The sequence below is a fragment of the Mesoplodon densirostris genome, chromosome 15 (genome assembly GCF_025265405.1).
Source record: "Mesoplodon densirostris isolate mMesDen1 chromosome 15, mMesDen1 primary haplotype, whole genome shotgun sequence".
Taxonomy (NCBI): Eukaryota; Metazoa; Chordata; class Mammalia; order Artiodactyla; family Ziphiidae; genus Mesoplodon; species Mesoplodon densirostris.
Window position 1 is genome coordinate 29,452,133 of NC_082675.1, and position 19,151 is coordinate 29,471,283.

The following is a 19,151-nucleotide window of genomic DNA, read 5'->3' on the forward strand; positions in this document are numbered from 1 at the left end:
GCTGGAAGGAACTGAAAATCAAACCAAATATGAAGGCTTCAGCTCTGGTTAGAGGGTAGGAGGCACCCGATTTCAAACGGGATGCAGACAGGGTGGAGGGGGTGGGTCAATCTATTCAGATGGTAATCGGTTAAGTAGAAACAATGAAGTGTGGTTATTAACAAAAAAGACATCAGAAGTTGTTGAAAGATCAGAGACTGCCTTCCCAAGGACGCATGGGAGTACCTTCCTGACCACTTCCTGACTGCGACTAAGGAAAGATATACCATCTGTCCCCACCCCTGAGCCCGGGGTGAGTGTCCAGGGTTCCTTCCAGCTCTGGTACTTAACCACCTGAGACCTGACCGGCATCAGTGAACATTTCCCAGAGCATCTTCTGAATTGGTACTGATGGTGAATAGTCCTCTGAGTTCATGGATTTCAAGTTTGTGCAATGGAAGTAAAATGTGAAAATTCCCCGGATGTGAATGTTTCCCTGGACATTTGGGAGCCTCTCTAAGGAGTAAAGGCTAGCAGTTGATTTCTGCCAGACTTTTGACTTAATCTTTGGTTCAACTGGTGTATTTCCCACATGTTGTAGTAGGACTTCTTCAAAATGGGGCTCTTAAGATAATATATAGAGAGAGGAGTTTTAAAAGGATCTTCCAAATCATGCACAGAATTTTGTATGACTAAAATTTAAAAGGTTGTCTCCCTAAATACGTCACTGCGTGTTATGCCAAAAAATTAACAAGATCTAAGAATTCCACTTGTAGACCATTCACTCCCACTAGATAAAGAGTCATAGGACAATAACAAAATACAATTATAGAAAGTTGCCCCCCGGACTTCCCTGGTGGTCCAGTGGTTAAGACTCCGTCCTCCCACTGCAGGGGCCTGGGTTTGATCCCTGGTTGGGGAACTAGAGCCCACATGCCGCAACTAAGACCGGGTGCAGCCAAATAAATAAGTAAATAAATAAATATTAAAAAGAAATGTCACCCCCACCCCCACCCTTATGGTCACTTTAAGAAAAGCAGTTAAAAAGCAATTTACTTGGATTGCTCTTCACTGTTTCCTGCTACAGCTGAGGATATTTGTGTTTACAGAAGTGTTTTTATTTTGGCCACTGGGATGCCCCTCTGCTTGACATTGGCACGAAACAGCAATTCACTGTTCATTTCTCATCTGTCTGCCACCCCAGTAACTCGAAACTGCAGGGTTCTTGTGGGCCAGGGGCGGGGGTTGAGGGGGAATGGTGAAAAGATGAAGCTATCCTGTTATATGCCTTTGAACAACTGGATCTCAGGAAAAGCACCAACGACATTTAATTAAAATGATTTCTTTTATGAAAAATGCATCAAGTCGGAGCTGTGTCAAGCCAAGTGTCAACTACAAATTGGCATTTTCCATTGGCACTTGCCATCTACCTCTACAAGGATTAACTCTTGTGCTGCTGCAGCTGCTGACTTTCAACACCCCCTGAAAGGAGTTCTGGTGGACAGCAAAAACGAGGCACTCTATGCTCCAGGAAAAACTGGCAGAACAGGTCTTCAGAGAGTTAGATGTTTTCAGAAGCCGATTTTATGAGCCCAATTCTTGTATCTGTTCATATCTAGAAAAGCACTAAAATCCTTCATGGTGACGACTGCTCCTCGTGACTAGCAGAAACCTTCTGCAAAATAGTATGTGCTCAGTTGCATGTGTTCCCCTTTCACCAAAATCACATCTATACTGACCTCCCCCCCCCCAGCCCCGCCTCTTCGGAGCCGTTCCTCAGAGCTCTCTGGGATACTGTCTCCCGGGCTGTAGTCCTCATTTTGCCCCAAATAAAACAACTCGCAACTCTCAGGTTGTGCATTTTCTTAAATTGACACAAGTAAAACCCTTTTCTCAGTGTCTTACTGAAATTCACTTCATGATGATGTCAAAAATTTGATGTAAAAAATACTGGAGGCAAATGTTAGCAGTAGTGACAGAGCATCAGCCTGATCTAATGTGCAGCAGGGCTGAGATCCAGGCCACGTCAGAGGCGGTCCTCGGACCAGAGCCCGGGCATCGGGATTGCGGCTGAGCCAGAGCCGGGGTGGATGAGTGACCTACGTGCCCTTGGATGTCTGAGAAGAAGCATGCCTTTTCCACCCCTGCCCTGGCCTGTCCTCTCCCGTCACCTGGATGGCACACCTGCTGACTCACATCCTGTTCCCGCCCTCAGAGTGAAGTCACCCTGAATCTGGCATCTGAGCCCTTTGCAATGAGTCCCATCTCTTCCTTGTTCTTCTTGATGTCAAACCCTCCACTCCAGTCAAATCCCCATGTAGTTTTTGGCTTTTCAGACCTTTGTGTAATCCCCACTTTTTTTTTCTTTGAAGCCTCTGATTGAACCCAATCTCTTCTAAGAAGCCAATTCTATGGAACAGAATTGAGAGCCCAGAAACAAATCCACACACATATGGACAACTGATTTATGGCAAAGGAGCAAAGAACATACAGTGGAGAAAGGATGGTCTCTTCCATAACTGGTGTTGGGGAAGCTGGACAGCTACATGGAAAATAATCACACTGGACCACTACCTCACACCCTACATAAAAATCAAACTCAAAATGGATTAAAGACTTGAATGCAAGACCTGAAACCATAGAATTCCTAGAAGAAAACATAGGCAGTATGCTCCTTGACATTGGTCCTAGCAGTATCTTTCTAGATATGTCTCCTCAGGCAAGGGAAACAAAAGCAAAAATAAACAAATGGGACTGCATCAAGCTAAAAAGATTCTGCACAGCAAAGGAAACCAGCAACAAAACAAGAAGACAACCTACCAAATGGGAGAAGGTATTTGTAAATCATATATCTGATAAGGGGTTAATATCCACACTATATAAAGAACTCACATGACTCAATAACAAAAAAACAAACAACATGATTTAAAAATGGGCAGAAGTGCTGAAGAGACATTTTTCCAAAGAAGACATACAGGTGGCCAACAGGCACATGAAAAGATGCTCACCACTGCTAACCATCCAAAAAACCACAATGAGATTATCACCTCACACCTGTTAGGATGGCTGTTATCAAAGGCAAGTAATAACAAGTGTTGGTGAGGATGTGGAGAAAAGGGAGCCCTTGTACACTGTTGATGGGAATGTAAATTGGTGCAGCCACTGTGGAAAACAGTATGGATACTCCTCAAAAAATTAAAAACAGAACAACTACTTATGGACCCGCAATTCCACTCCTAGGTATTTATCCAAAGAAAATAGAAACACTAATTCCAGAATATCTGCACCCCAATGTTTATAGCAGCATTACTTACGATAGCTGAGATATGGAAACAACCTTAAGTGTCCATCGACAGATGAATGGATAAAGAAGATGTGATATATATATATATATACACACACACACACACACACACACACACACAGAGGAATATTATTCAACCACACAAAGAAGGAAATCTTGCCATTTGTGACAACACAGATGGACCTTGAGGGTATTATGCTAAGTGAAGTAAGGCAGATGGTGAAAGAAAATACAGTATGATTTCACTCATGCGTGGACTATAAAAAAAACAATCAAACAAAACCCCAAAATAAATGAACAGGCCAAACCAAATAAAAACAAACACGTAGATACAGAGAACAGAGTAGTGGTTACCAGAGGGGGAGAGGCAGGGGGAGGGGGAAATGGGTGAAGGGGATCGACTGTGAGGTGTTGGCTGGAAATGAAATTTTTGGTGGCAAGCTTGCTGTAGTGTGTACACAATTAGAATGTTGTAAACATGAAACTTATGTGTCATAAGCCAGTGCTGCTTCAAAAAAAAAAAAAAAAGAAAAAAGAAACCAGTTTTAGGACACTATAATCCCATCCTCCATGTAGTTTGTTTCATGATTTGATTAGCTTGGAACACACCTTACATCGTGATTTCCCCCCTTGTATAAGTTGAGTTATAAAACACACCGTGTGTAAAGAGCACTGACATTACTCATCTTGATGACTCTGTCGCACCTGTGTACACTTGTGTATTTTCCTCTTTTTGCTTGTGCCTTATCTACCTAACTCCACTGAGGACCGTTTAAGGCAGAAGCATGTCTTTATTTCTAGAAAGAAGCCCCGGACAGCCAGCATCTGACACACCTCAGTCTAAATCTTTTACTGTATTCAGCTGTTCTCAACAAACACTGCTGAATTGTTTGTCCTGACACCATTCAGGAGGGATGGAGGATGTACAAACCCTAAAGAGCAGGAGCAAATACCTCAGTTTGGAGAAACACGCTGAAGGAAGAGGACAGGGTGGTCCTGAGGGTACATCTGGGCTCTGCTGAGGGGCCCCGCACCCACTGTGATGCTGTCACTGGGGAGCTCTGGGCGAGGTCACGAGTGATAGCACCCAAGGGAGATCTGCATTCACACCTACTGAGCTGGGTAGACCACCTGATGCCCAGGAACCATGACTGAGATGCACTGGTCCTGCCCCACATGGAACCTACTATCTGGTTGTAGGAAAACAAACCCCGGTACACCAGGCAGGCACTGTCTCATTCCAACCAGTTGATTAAAAGAAAAAAAGAGATGGGCACCTGCTCATCAGTTTGTTCAATGACCACAGGCTCACAGCTTTTTGCCAACAGCACCCGAGGTCCTGAGCTTTGGATTTTGGCTACGGAAATGCCTCCAAGAGGGTGTCATGCCTGTTGCAGAGGAGGAATCTAGGACACGAGGTGCCTCACTTCTGCTCAATGAGGTGCGGTTGTCTGGCTGACCCTGAGATCACGTTCAGTGAATAAGGTTGTCAGATGGGTGCTTACTTTAGGTGGCACCTTTCCAAATCGAAGACAGCAGGGTGAGCACACGGCACCCTCATCTGAAAGGCACACACACATTAAGGCTCCTTCAGGAAGAAGCACCTGTAGTAAGAAAGGTCTCCAATAGTGCAGTTGTCATCTGAACTGAAATAAACTAAATAGTTCCTAAAGTAAACTTAAAAGTTTATTCTAAATCCATTTGGAAACTGTGAATTTGAAGGCAGAAAAATACAAAGGAGAAATAAGAGCAAAAATTATACTAGTAGTTGCATGGAAGATGAACCATTTCCTTGGTATGTTTGAGCTGGATCCTTTTGGAAATTCTCTCTTTAGCCTAGGCAAGTTTCAGTATGAGGAAGAACCTTGTTGCCATGAAGAAACTATTACAGTAAAGAAATAACAACTTGGGCTTCTAGAAATATGCATGCAAACAAATTCAGGTGCTAAAGGTAAGTCTGGAAAAATACTATGCTTTCTGAACCAAATCAACCTCTGAATTCTTTTTCCTTAAATAGCTTTGTAAACAGGATGTACAGTAAGTATGCAATAACATGCAGTTTAAAATGATTTATTTGACAAACTTCTGTGGTTCATATTCCAGCATTTCATCAACTGCAAAACTGAGGAAATAATTCATGGGCCTGGTATGCTTTTGAAAATATTTGTTTCATAAAAATGTACATTCATATAGTTTGAAATGAACATATTTTAAGAAAGTTCAAGCATATATAAGCATTGTTTAATCTCACAAAATATATTAGTTTTGTTGGGAATTATCTGCACTATAAAAGGGTCCTCAATTTACCAAAGGATCAACACCAAGCTATTATTTAAATTGTAATGATGTTTTCAGTCTAAAGAGGGGTTAGGACTCATGCTGTGCTCACACACAGCTGCCTCTGGGCAACCTTGTGGATGAGGAGACACCAAAAGGGACTAGTTCTAGAAAGAGGATTTGGGGCAGACGACTGGCAGGTGTCCCTTACAGAAGACTTTGGAACAACATCCAGTCAGACATAATGACACTTATATACGAGGGTCAGTCCTTATCTGCACACAACTCTTCATTTTTTTTCCCCCTTAATACACACACATTCATACAGGAGGACATGTTGTAACAGTGAATACTTGGTTCTCAATCTTTCAAAGGGCTTGGAAGAGTCCCTTTAATTATTTTCTGAAATACCTGAATTCTCTCCAGTGAAGGGAAGAGGGAATTTAAAATATCCTTAAGTGTTTAACTTAGATTAATATGCTCGCCAAGGCAAAAGCAAGTTGCTGTTCTCCATGTTTTGCGGTTCTGAGAAAGTGGTAGCTACAGGCTCTGCTTTTTCACTTTTACTTTACACACCACCATTCCAGAAAGATGGAAGGCAGCACATGTGGGCTCTGGCCTGAGAGGGTCGAGCCTACCGTCTGACCCTGCATCTGTCCTTCCCAGACTTCCAGGCGGCTGCATGTATGTGTAAGGGATTTGCATGGCTAAGCCAAACACTCCAACTTGTATTTCCGAGGTTTTAAAAGAGCTGTTGCTCTTAAGACAAGATAATAAATGCAAATAATTAGAACCTAAAATGCAGTTCTAATTTTATTTCCATTTTTGATTAAAATCAAAACAAAACCTACATACACACAGTCCCAGGGCTTTCTCAAACCAATCAACGGTTCTTTGGCAACGTCAGAGTAATGTGACTGTCGTGCTAATTGCCATACTTTAAAAGAAGTCTAATTAAATAGGAAAATAACTAGAAACGTGAGCGAGAAGTTCACTTGGAAAAAACTGTCTTACTAACGTTAAACCTTGTAAATCTTAAAACCATAAATGAACACTTTTCTCTTATGATAAATGGAAGTTACATGGCATTTTTTCCAATTATAAAAGACAACTACCATAAGAAAAATTTATAGGACGTAAACAGTAACTGAACATTATGCAGGAAAGTCGTAAAGTAATTTTAGTGTAAGTTATGAGAACAGATGAATAGTCACCTTTAGTCTGGATCTGATGACAATAAAGGATACACAGAATAGCACTGCCCATGAAATAAATCTCTTAATGAGGTGTTGATAGCGCTGTAATCAACCTAAGTAATCACCTCCCCTCAACTCTAGATATTATCGACTGCACAAAATTAAAAAGAAAACCTTCAATTCTGGTAATTCGGGCAGAATACTGAATGCACGGGAACTAGAGTTTTGACCAAATTTTTGAGAAAGATTCATATACACCAAATTAAGCAGATCTGTTAAAAGGCAGCTATAAAAATACACATGATAACAAGCTATACAGAACTTTCAAATCCATTTAAGAGTGGAGAAGGCCTGGGACGTCTTCGTGTATCTGGAGAGCACTGTAAAACCCAAAGGTAGAAGCATCTTGAGTAAGAGCAGTTCAGCATTCCGGCCGGTTCCGTGTTTCTAGCGTAGAGTATCCGTCTTCGAAGGTGGCTGCGGCCGGGACGCCGGCCGGGAGCGGGTTCCGCGGTCACACTTGGTCCCGCAGGCGGGCCAGCCTCTGGGACAGTTCGTCCTGCTCGGCCGAGGCCACGCTCGTGCCCACGGAGCCGGTCTGGCCCTGCGGCAGCTCCATGTTGAGGTCGAGGCCGGCCTCGTCTGCCATTTCTTGCAGCAGCATATCCACCTGGCCCTGGGGAGTGGTCAGCGTCGTCGTACTGCTCATCGTGTCCTCCATCTGCTGCGTCTGCACGTCCAGCGTCTCGAACTGGTGCTCGAACTTGTCCATCAGGGCGGAGATCTTCTCGAGATTCATGGTCTTCAACGTCGCGTCCATCGACTTAACCACACCGGCCATCGACTTGGTCACCTTGCCCATCGTCACGGCCGTCTGGACCCTGGCGGCCACCGCGTCCACCCGCGCGCTCATCCTCAGGAAATTCACCGCCTGGTTCTTCTGGCGAATCGCGTTCTCGGCGTGAATCCTCGCAACTTCCATGTTGCCCTTCTGAATGGCCTTTTTAATCTTGGCCTTTTCGGCCTTTTCCTCCTTGTCGCATTTTTTGGCACTCCTGCCCAGTTCCTTGGCCGCGAACTTTAGGTTGAACAGGTGTTTCTCCATGGTGGACATGATCGGACGGCTCCCGGGGGTCGGCGGCCGGGGCCGAGGTGGAAGCCAGAGGAGGTAGGAAAAGAACGACCGCTCCCGGACGCCGCTCCTTTGTTTTGGTCCCACTTCCCGTTTCTGCCGCACGCGGCGCAGACCGTGACGTCATCGCTCGGCGCCGGGAGCGGGGCCGGCGGGGCGCACGGCGTAGGGGGCGTGGCTCCCGGACCTGGACCAGGAGCACCTGGTCCCAGGGGGCCAGATGGTGCAGCGCTGACCGCGGCCCCTCTGACCCCCGCGCTCGCCGTCTGCACCGAGTTCCCCTCCCCCGCACCAGTTGTTAAAGTACTGAAGCATTAGTAAATTCACGGAAATGCGTGTCCACACACTTTCGTAGGCACGGACAGGACTGTCTGGAGCTGCACATAAAAACTGTCCAACCTTGGTGGCCTGAGGTGTCCGGCCAGAGGTTGGAAACCAGGAAGCTGTCCTGAGGTTAGTAGACCTCAGCCTTCTCCATCTGCTCTGGCAACTTCCACTTTCTCAGGGGAACGTGGACCGTTAAGAATTAAAAGTACGAAACAGAAAAAGTTGTATCACTGACCTGCGCCTCGGTCTTTGAGGACAATCTGGTTGCAGCCTGTGACATCGTTTTACTGCAGTGGGTGAAAATACCTTCTGGTCCGTGGACCACCTCGTCTATGCTGTGGCTGAAGGTCAGCTTGTAGATGAGTTGCCAGCAACTCCAAACATACAAAAATCCTTGTGTGGTTTAGTAATAAAAGACCCATCTTTTGCTGACATGATTCTGTTTGATATTTTATAAATATCCAAGGAACTTCACTCACATTTCATTTTGACCCGAAACTGTCATTTTAAATTATGCAGGCAGAGGATGGTGAAGTACTGGGACCCACACCCACTGGCGTAGATCAAAACTGTCACTATGTATTATACCCTTTAGAAGTGCAGGCTTTCAGATGGCAGCAGACTGTGCTGTGGCTTTTTTCTTTTAGGAAGATTCCTCCCGTACAGCAATAACAACATAGCAGGGCCCAACCTGCCCTAAGGAGCTAGGCTGAAAATGAACTCTGAGAGTAATTCTGTTTGAGAAAGTTTTAATCCAAAGTCTCACCATCCCTTTGGGCCTCGTATGATAGTTTGCCAGTGGTGCTGTTGCACATGCATTTTCCTAAAACCCAGCTCTGGTTATATCACTCTCTTGCTCCAAAACCTGAGCAGAAAGGCACGCGGCGAACACGGTCCCCACCCTCCCTTTTCTTTCCCTCCCCACGCAGTCAAGCCAGACTGAGCTTGGAGGCTGAACACCATTTGTGTCACTTGGTCAGTGTGGATGAGGAGGGATGGTCCTCTGGACACTGTCCCCACTCCCTGGGCTTCTAGCCGTCGCATCTCTGCCTGTTGTGATCCTGCCCCTGCTCAAAGCTGCTTCTCCAGGACCCCCGCTCTGTGCTGTCCCCTTACCCCGCACAGCACACATGTCAGACTGCCTGGCACGGGGTCCGGGTACCTATTATATTACGAACTGCGTGGAGGCAGAGAACAGTCTTATTCCTTCCCCCCCACCCCCACCCCCGTGGAACCCAGCACACGCTCTGCAAACAGCAGGCACTGAACCCAGTAAGGTTTTGCTGAGTTGAACTGTGGCTGAGAGGGGCTAAGACGTTACCCTCGTCAGCAGCTTAGCCAAGATTATTATTTTTCCCTAAAGCAGAACTCTTTCTGTTCACATGAGACATTCCTAGAAACAGAATATAAAAGACCAATAAAGGGAAGAAGTCTGTTTAAAGTGGGGCTTAGAGGGCCCCACCCCCTCCACTGCTCACCCACTGTCCCCCCCACCCCCGCCCTTTCTTTTGGGTCCCTTGCAGTCAGCAAGCCAGTTCCTTGACCATTACCCATGGCCTGTTCCATTAGGTGACAGGGTTTGGAATATAAGCATGAGAAACCTTGACAGATTATGAGGATAATGACAACTAACATATTAAGTCCTGATGTGCTGGGTTGTTCTGGCCAGTTTGCATGAATTGACCCATGTCATCCTCACAAACCCTAGGAGGTAGACGCTGTTAACACCTCCATCCTACAGGCCAGGGAACTGAAGCACAGCACGCTAAGCCACTGGCTGGGTCCACAGCTGCTGAGTGTGAGGGATGGGATTCCAGGGCTGCAGTGGGACAAGTAAGAAACAATGGGGGATGCAGTAAGTTAACATGGGATCCAGTGGAGTTATCATTTCTACTTAAAGGAAGAGGTTGATGCAGCAGGAGTTGTTTTGAGACAGCTGAGGACTGGACTGACCACAAGGTTAACAGGAGCTAAGGAGGGCTGCTCAGAGAAGTTGACAGCCCCTGCTACGCTTGCTGACCGAGGCGGGTCTCCTCTGGTTGCTGGGCAGCCTGGACTCCAGAGGCCCGGGCAGACTGGACGCCGAGGGGAGGCTGACCTCGCCGTGGGCCCTGCTTCCCAGGCCCGGCCCTCTGCTTTCTTCTCTGACACCCCAGCCACCCCACTGTGCTCAGTATGACCCAGGCTGAAGCTCTCATGGTCACTTTCCTAGAGCCAGCTTCCTTCTGAGCCCAATGTCCCAATGACCTGCTGACCCCGGAGAGCTGGGGGTGCAAGGCCATTGGCAAGTCCTCCCACTGACTGCTCAATCCTTCCCCCCAAACCTGCTCCTCCTGCTAAAGGGCACTTCCATGCACACCCAGCTGTTCAGGTCAGATTCTTAGGAATCATCTGGAACCACCCGCTTTTGAAAGTTCACTGCTTGGCACCAGGTACCAGTCACCCTCAGGGACACACGGAAGCTCAGTGTGTTTCTGCTGAACATATGACTACAGGCGAAGGACCCGGCACTGGGCACATACCCCCTTGGTGACCATTTCCAGGAGTGCATGACATACACCACTGCATGTATTATATATATAATTTTCCTCACTATTCATTTAGGACCACAGCCATAATGTGAGACTCCGAGACTCCTCAAACCTTGGGAAATCGCAAAGCCATTGTCCCTCAAATTATATTAACATCATGTCCAGGTTGAAAACAAAAACAAGAAAGCGTTAGAAGGAAACAGAAAAGTCGCCCCTGAGTGGACTGCCGCGATGCTCCGCACAGGTGCAGCTGGGAAACGCCCGGTCAGTGGTCCTCATGGTGGCAGCACAGCCTGAGTCCCCCTGTCCTGATGGCCTAATCACACGGACACAGGGATTCTCCTGCTCTATGCTGAACACCTTACTGATCTGACGACAGGCTGAAAATGAAACCTCAACACTCTAGGCTCTAAAGACTTCCGGGATTTCCCTTGGTGCAGAGGAAAGCAATCCCTACTGCGCCCAGCCGTTCACAGAAGGAGCCTCCACACACGTTCCTGGTCCTCTTTGCAATAAAGAACAATCTGATTCAGAAAACAACAATAGCAGTAATTCTTTTTTTTTAAGTCTCTAAATATTAATTTCCCCGCTTGAGTTTTGTTAAAACATGACTCCAGATTCTCTTCAGTTTGGTCTTATTTTAGGACGATTTTGGACTTTCCCAACAAAAGAGCAATGTGAAAGCAAGAGGGGGAGGCCTGGGTGTGACCCTGACTGGGAGTCAGGGCACCAGGCGCTGGTCCCTTCTGGTAAAGCTGGGTGATTCCTCGTGTGATCCAGTGTAGACCAGCTCACTTCTACGGGCCTCAGTTTCCTCATTTGTAACACTGGAAAGGGAGGACCTAGGATCTAACAGTTGTGCCTTCATCAGGTCCTGGAACCGGGGGAGGCTGCTCAAAACTATTAAATTTAAAAAAAATCCCTGAATTCAAATAATTCAGGCAAAGGCTCAAAATAGTGTGTTTTGGCCAAGATGTGAAACAGTGAAGACTCTCATACACTACTGGTGGGAGTGTCAGTAGATATAACCTCTCTTTTTTATCTAATAAAGTTAAAAAGTGCACCCCCATGAGCACCAGTTCTGCTTGCAATGATCCACCCCAGAGAAACGCTTGCATGTGTGCCCCGGGTACAAAACAAGATGTCATGACCTAAACCTGCAAACAATGTAACTGTGAACAGAACAGATATACGAATTGTGGCAGATTTTTACAATCGAATACTACATAGCAATGAAAATAAATAGCTACACCCGTACTCAAAGCATGAATATATCCTAAAAACTTAACTGGAGCAAAAGGAACAGACCAAAATGGTACACACGGCATAATTCCATTAAAAAAATCCCTAAAACAATCTGTAGAGATTCGTTTTAAGATTTACTTAGAGAAAAAAATGTACTGTTTAAATTGTTTCTCTCCTGGCAATTTGTGATGGATGTTGCGAGATCTCGTGTGGAACACGCAGAGAAGATTCAGCAAAAGGGAGAAGGCGGACTGTGTCTATCTTTATGTTACTCCTCCATATACAAAAGTTTGTAGGAAGAAAATCTCCTTTGGTGAGAAAATCTCCTCCTCCTGCCTCAAAGGGACAGATGAACATAAGCAGAGAGTAAGGAACTGTGGTCGGAAAACAAAGACCTGAAATATTTCACGGTCTGGGACATGTGCCTGCACGCCTCTTCCCACCACTCTTTCCATTCGTCACTGGGAATCTTTATTCTGCTACTTCTTCTTTATTTTTAAGAAAAGCTTATTCCCTGCAGAGAAACGTGTTGCAGTACCTAACAGCTGCCTGGCTGCCTGATGGGAAGTAGGTCAACTTGCGGCCACTGCTCTGGGTGGGAAGGGATTTCAGGACCACAGGTCCGGGGCAGGTGGACAGGACTGCTCGCTGGTCCAGCCGGGCTGCAGAGGGGACCGCTCTCCAGGAGCCTGGAGGCTGACGGTTCTCACATAAGTTTTTTTTCCCTTAAACTTGAACATTCAGCTTACAAGCCGTACGTTAAAGACAGCTACTGTGCACTCTGGGCAGTAAATCTGCTGCACATCACAGCCCCGTCTAGGCCTGCTCTGGCAGCTCCTTCTGGGAATAATGGAAACATTAGAAGCAGAGCGTCCTCAGGGCTTGGTGGGGTTGAGTGTCGGAACCCAACCCTGGGCCCCTCACTGCCGCTCCTGGTACCCGTGTGTGCAGCTGACACACCCACATCCTTAATCAGTGCTGTATCTGACCCATCCCGAGACACAGCTTTTAAGTAGCATCCTATCACAGTTAAATTAAGCTTAAGTGGGTCACGTGAATTAAAATACCCATGGCCACAGAACAGAGGACAGTGCTGACAGCCATGTACTCTGAGAACCACTTAAAGTCCCTTCAGGTCTAGTTTAACCCACACTGTCCACGTAAAGGAAGGCGTCCCGGGCCATTAGTGCCCAAGCTCGCAATCTCTTTTGTTCAAGGAGGAGCTGCAAGTAAGCTGTTGAGCCAAAACATAAAGGTTTTGTTAGTTTAAGCTGACATCTTTAGTTAGGAAGCAAAACAGGATGAGAACTCCACTATAACCTAACGCAATGAATCCTACTAGAAATAACTTAAAACTTCTATTTAAAACGTGAAAAATCCTGTGAAAAAAGCCGGATACTTGTTAACACTCCTACATTGCTATAATTACTATGATAGCCTTCAGTTTCTCTGAGGCAGTGAACACTTGTGGTCTGAAGGAGGCCAAAGGTAGATATTTTTAAAAGCAGTGTCAGCTTTAAAATGGTTTTGAACTAAGTCATCAGATACAAGGTATCTGAACTAAAATATACTGGCTATGCTTTCTTATTCTACTATTTGGTGGACTTGGGGTGGACTCTTCCAGCTCACACCTGTTTCCACAAGTACTGCCTGGCTCGAGGCTCGGGATGTACGGCGGGGATGGGAGGTGGGGACAGGTAAGTAAGCCACACGCATGATGCATTTATACTGTTCCACAAAGCAGAGGGGTGCATTTCCCCCGCATTTCTTTTTTTGGAAGGGTCGCCACAATTGGGGCACAGAGGTGCTGGAGGAGCTTCCCTGATAAATCTGCCTAGTGAGGCTAGGTTCTAGCAGATATTTCTATTCCAGGAACCACTAGGCTGCCTTGAGGCATGTTTAACTGTGTCCTAAATATAATAAATCCCAGCCAGGGTTAACATCTGGAAAACAATACTTAACAGTAAACTCTAGCATACTGCGGGAGAGAGAAAATGTATTTTCAGAGCAGTTTAGGGGTTAAAAGAGAGTTCAGAGCTCCCTGAATTTCAGCTTACACGAATGGGGGAAATACTGCACATTCTTCAATGTCTTTCACGTGAAATAAAGCAAGGAAATAGCACAGGTGGTGTCCACCGTGTCGTGTGCCTGTCACAGCTCCGGGACACAGGTCCCGCCACCTCCCAGGTCCTGAAGAGGCAGCTGACCGAGGGTAGGCCAGCCTGAGAAGCAGGGGGTCAACTGAGGGCTTCCCGATGCAGACAGCCTTGTGGGGGCCCAGGGCCACCCTGTCGTCAGAGACCAGATACACCACTGTGCCACACCAGCACACCATGTATCAGAGGAAGAACCGCAGTGAGAAACGGGACCTCCAATCTGTGCTCACTTCACGCCAAATTTCTCATTTTAGAAGGGATCTGAGATGTCGTTAAACATGGTCAATTGAGGATAATAAAATGTATCCTTTCTTGGAAAAATGATGTAAGTCTTGTCAGTTTTAGAAGAGGATATATTGGGTTTTCCCTGGTGGTGCAGTGGTTAAGAGTCAGCCTGTCAATGCAGGGGCATGGGTTCGATCCCTGGTCCGGGAAGATCCCATATGCCACGGAGCAACTAAGCCCATGCAGGAGCTACAACTACTGAGCCTGTGTGCCACAACTACTGAAGCCCGCACACCTAGAGCCCGGGCTCCGCAGTAAAGAGAAGCCACCGCAATGAGAAACCAGCACACCACAACGAAGAGTAGCCCCCGCTTGCTGCAACTAGAGAAAGCCTGCGTGCAGCAACGAAGACCCAACGCAGCCAAAAATAAATTTATAAAAAGAAAAGAAGAAGATATATTTAGTTACTGCATACATCTTAACAGAGAGTCACGGCAAAGTGACTTCTTTCTGAGCCCCCGTAGCTGGCATGAGGAATCCTTCATTCCTTCTCCTCAGAAACAATGCCCGGCCCTCGAGGTTCGCATCGATGGAGAACAGGATGGGAAACACTGAGTTCCAAGCACTTAACTGTGATCACGTGGATAAAACTGTTAGCGAGCACACGGGAATTCCATCTGTGCTTAGTAAATTAATATAAGAACAGAATGAAGCTTGTATTTGAAAGGTAGCTTTCTATTGGTATCATGGAGTCTAATTATCATGTGATCAATGGAACTTGGTGTAAGAAAGAAGGACGGTTTTACTTCCTTTTTTGAAAGCTTTCTTTGATGTGAAATTACCAAAGGGCAGCTTCCTCACTCCCTGAATCATACTTGAAAGGCTGTAATTACATTTCTTGACAGTGTGAACACATGCTCACTGTTTACTGGAAGGAGGGAAGTCCTTGTGGAATGTACTATTTACTAGAGCAGCCAGTTTTCTCTGAGCAGAAGTGAATGCTTCTGCTCGAAAGGAGGCCATGTGAAAACCAGAACCAGCCTTTCGTCCTGTCAAGGCTGAACAACAGTCATTGTCTGATTAGACCACATTTGTTTCTCCTTTCATCGTATGATGGACATTTGCGTTATTTCCACTTTCTGGCTATTTTGAATAACGCTGCTATGAACAGATATTGTGCCTTTATCCGAGTTTTAGAGAAAGATGAATTCTGTACAAACGAGAATGAACAGTTAAAATGTAAAAGTCCATTCATGTAACAGTTGCTTTCTGAACACCTACTGTGTGCGGGGCTTTGTTCCAGGCATGGTGGGGAACAGCCAGCAGTGGCCCACTGACCAATCCATAACGCAGAGTTTAAAATACCTGATTAGATTTACTTATTCATTCAACAAATATTTAATGAGATGTTACTGTGTCGGGCACTGTGTGGAGAAGAACAGCTCAAAATCCTATGGAAATAACTTCTTATAAAATTACCTGCCCGTTTCCATAAAGATATTTTTTAGAGATATCAAGACATCTTTTCAGTATGGGAATCGTATTTTGAATCAGTATTTTTATTTTTCTATTCCTCCTCTTCCCTTTTCTTTCAGCAGCATACCTGTACTGCCAGCTCTAGCACACAGGTGAGACAGAGATCCTTTTATAGGGTCAGAAGCATTCACTTCTGTGAAGCAATCGTTCACCACTTTTTTTTTTTTTTTTTGCGGTATGCAGGCCTCTCACTGCTGTGGCTTCTTCCGTCGCGGAGCACAGGCTCCGGACGTGCAGGCTCAGCAGCCATGGCTCACGGGCCCAGCCGCTCCGCGGCATGTGGGATCCTCCCGGATCGGGGCACGAACCCGTGTCCCCTGCATCGGCAGGCAGACTCTTAACCACTGCGCCACCAGGGAAGCCCTCCACAGCAAACCCAGCAGCATGGGGCCTGGAGAGCTCCCCTGCTGTGGACACACTCATGTGCTGGGAGGGGGGACCCCCAACTCCACAGAACAGAAGCTCCTACCCTCAGGACCCTCCCAGGCCTTGCCCTGGGAACCTCTTCATCTGGATGTTCACCTGTGTCCTTTATCATATCTTTTAATAAACCGGTAAATGTTAAGCAGGTGTTTCCCTGAATTCTGTGAGCTGTTCTAGCAGAAAACTGAATCCGAGGTGGAGGAGGACACGGGCACCTCCGATCTGCAGTCAAGTGGGACAGACGTGGGGGGTCCCCTGGGGACCTCGTCGTGATTGGCACCTGAAGTGGGGCGTCTCGTGGCCTGAGCCCTTACCCTGTGGGGCCTGAGGATCTCCGGGAAGAGAGTGTCAGAACTGAGTTAAACGGTGGGACACCCGGCTGGTGTAACACATCTGGTGTCAGAGTGTGGTCACAGTGGGAGCAAAGAGGACCCACGAGGGAAGTGCAGGTTCCCACCCTCAGGACCCTCTCAGAAGCTGCTTCTCGGGGTGAAGTTTCCGAAGAGGGCAGAGGAGAACCAGGCTGACCCACTTATACTGAGATATTTGCATGTAATTTATTCTTCATACTTAAAAACATTACTGCTCATAAACAGGAGCACTTCCAATGCTACAGATCTAGAAAATGAATCTGAAAATAAACTTGGCTGAAATGAAGGTCAAAACGAGGGTTCAGAAGCACTCAGGTAATTGATTGGATATTTAGTGAGTTAACACTATATAGTAACACATATTTAAAATTATAGTTTATTTTACAATGACCTAAAAATCCACTTTGAAGTTGAAACTTAACTTTTGTGAATAATTTCCAGTTTGTCCTGAAAGCTCACGTTCAAGGACCTGCAAGTCCTGAGATCCAGGCTGGTGTGGAGGGGACAAACGGGGTCCCCATGGGCTCCTGCCAGATGGCAAAGGGCACACGTGGGAAATCACTACACCTTTCTCACTGCTCTTTTCTTTTGGGGGGATATTCTCTCCTTTCCAGAGTGTTCTAAAACCAGTTATGTAAATGGATGTATACGAAAGGTGAGTATCACGTAAACACATGTGTGCAAAGCGTGAGAACCTACATACACTCCAAGCTGTAGAGTTTCAAGTTAGATTAAGCAGAGTATGATTTTATAAACCTGTTCTAAAGATCCAATTTTCCAGGGACTTCCCTGGTGGCTCAGTGGTTAAGAATCCCCGCCTGCTAATGCAGGGGACAAGGGTTCGAGTCCTGGTCTGGGTATATCACATGCTGTGGAGCAACTAAGCCCACGAGCCACAACTACTGAGCCCGTGAGCCACAACTACTAAGCCCGCAAGCCACAACTACTGAGCCCACGTGCCATAGCTACTGAAGCCCACGCGCCCTAGAGCCCATGCTCCGCAACAGAGAAGCCACCGCAATGAGAAGTCCGTGCACCGCAACAAAGAGTAGCCCCCGCTCTCCCCAACTAGAGAAAGCTTGCGTGCAGCAACCAAGAACCCAACGCAGCCAAAAATAAATAAATAAATAAATAAATAAATAAATAAATAAATAAATAAATAAATCCAATTTTCCCTGATTTCCTTTCTCCCAAAATAGCTGTTTCCATGGCTACATAATCACTTATTATTAGCACTTAGAGGAAACGCATTTTGGGGGATAATGCAGTAGAGATTGTTTTTAATTTTCACAGTGGGAACTGGGGACCTCTGTATGAAATATAATCTCTGCTAATTTGCTCAGCTTGCTTGATGCTGCAAAGACACTCATTTTTACCAAATGTACAACCTTTGAAGTTCATAATAATGATTGTTCCCACGCTCCTCCAGCCAGGCTGGTCCTGGTATTGGATGGTGCAGTGCCCACCCTGCCTGACACAGCCCTGCTTGGGGATGCAGAGGTGGCCGCTGGCCGAGGTGACCAGGGACAAGGCCGCCTGGCTGGAGCAAACCCGTCTTCCCTGTTTCCTCTGGGCCCTGGCCTGAGGGTTATGGGATGGCCCCACGGGTCAGCAGACAGGGACAGAGAGGTTGTGATGTCTCGGGCTTTAGTGGCTCTGAGAGACTCAGAACAAATCCCCCCTTTCCTGAAGGAGCCTTAGCAAGTGTCCGTGCCTTGAATGCCAGGTAGCACACACAGACCTGAGCAGACTTTCTCATTTTTATATGAAAGGTGATTTATAACTTGGGAGCTCCATGTGTGCCCGTGTGTCGCGGCCTGGAGAGGGGGCAGCGGGTACGAAGAAGCGGCCCTTAAAATGCTTGCTTAGACTTGAACCTATTGTTGGGAAGAGGACCGAGAGGAGGCAGGACTTCTGCTCTCATGAGTCCTCACCAAGACTGACTGGTGGTGCCATTGCTTGTCCTGCCCTGGACCCTTCCCTCCCCTGTAATATTTCTTTTTTTAAATTGAGATATAATCCACATAACATAAACCTCACCATTTTGAAGTACACAAGTCAGCGGGTTTTAGTATATTTAGAACCATCACTACAATTCAGTTCCAGAACATTCTCATTATCCCCAAAAGAAACCCTGTACCCTTTAACAGTCACTCTCAATTTCCCCCTCCCCCAGCCCCTGGCAACCACTAATCTACTTCCTGTCTCTATGAATTTGCCTGTTCTGGGCATTTCATACAACTGCACTCATTCGATATGTGGCCTTTATGTCTGGCTTCTTTCACTGAGCCTCACGTTTTCAAGGTTCATCCATGTTGTACCATGTGTTGGTGCTTCGTTCCCTTTTATGGCTAAATAAGATCCCATTGTGTGGCCAGACCACGTCTGTTCATCCAATTATCCTTTCATGGACATTTGCATTGTTTGCACTTTTTGGCTGTTGTGGATA

The 19,151-nt window shown here is 46.3% G+C and overlaps 2 protein-coding genes across 5 annotated transcripts in view; both read right to left on the reverse strand.

Annotated features, from left to right (window-relative positions):
- Positions 1-19,151, reverse strand: part of GNAL (G protein subunit alpha L) — an 89,420-nt gene that overhangs the window by 9,441 nt on the left and 60,828 nt on the right. The window lies entirely within an intron of this gene.
- On the reverse strand, positions 5,556-7,990 carry CHMP1B (charged multivesicular body protein 1B). The gene has a single exon (XM_060119559.1). It carries the CDS (start codon positions 7,868-7,870, stop codon positions 7,271-7,273), a length of 600 nt encoding a protein of 199 aa, XP_059975542.1. The 5' UTR covers positions 7,871-7,990; the 3' UTR covers positions 5,556-7,270.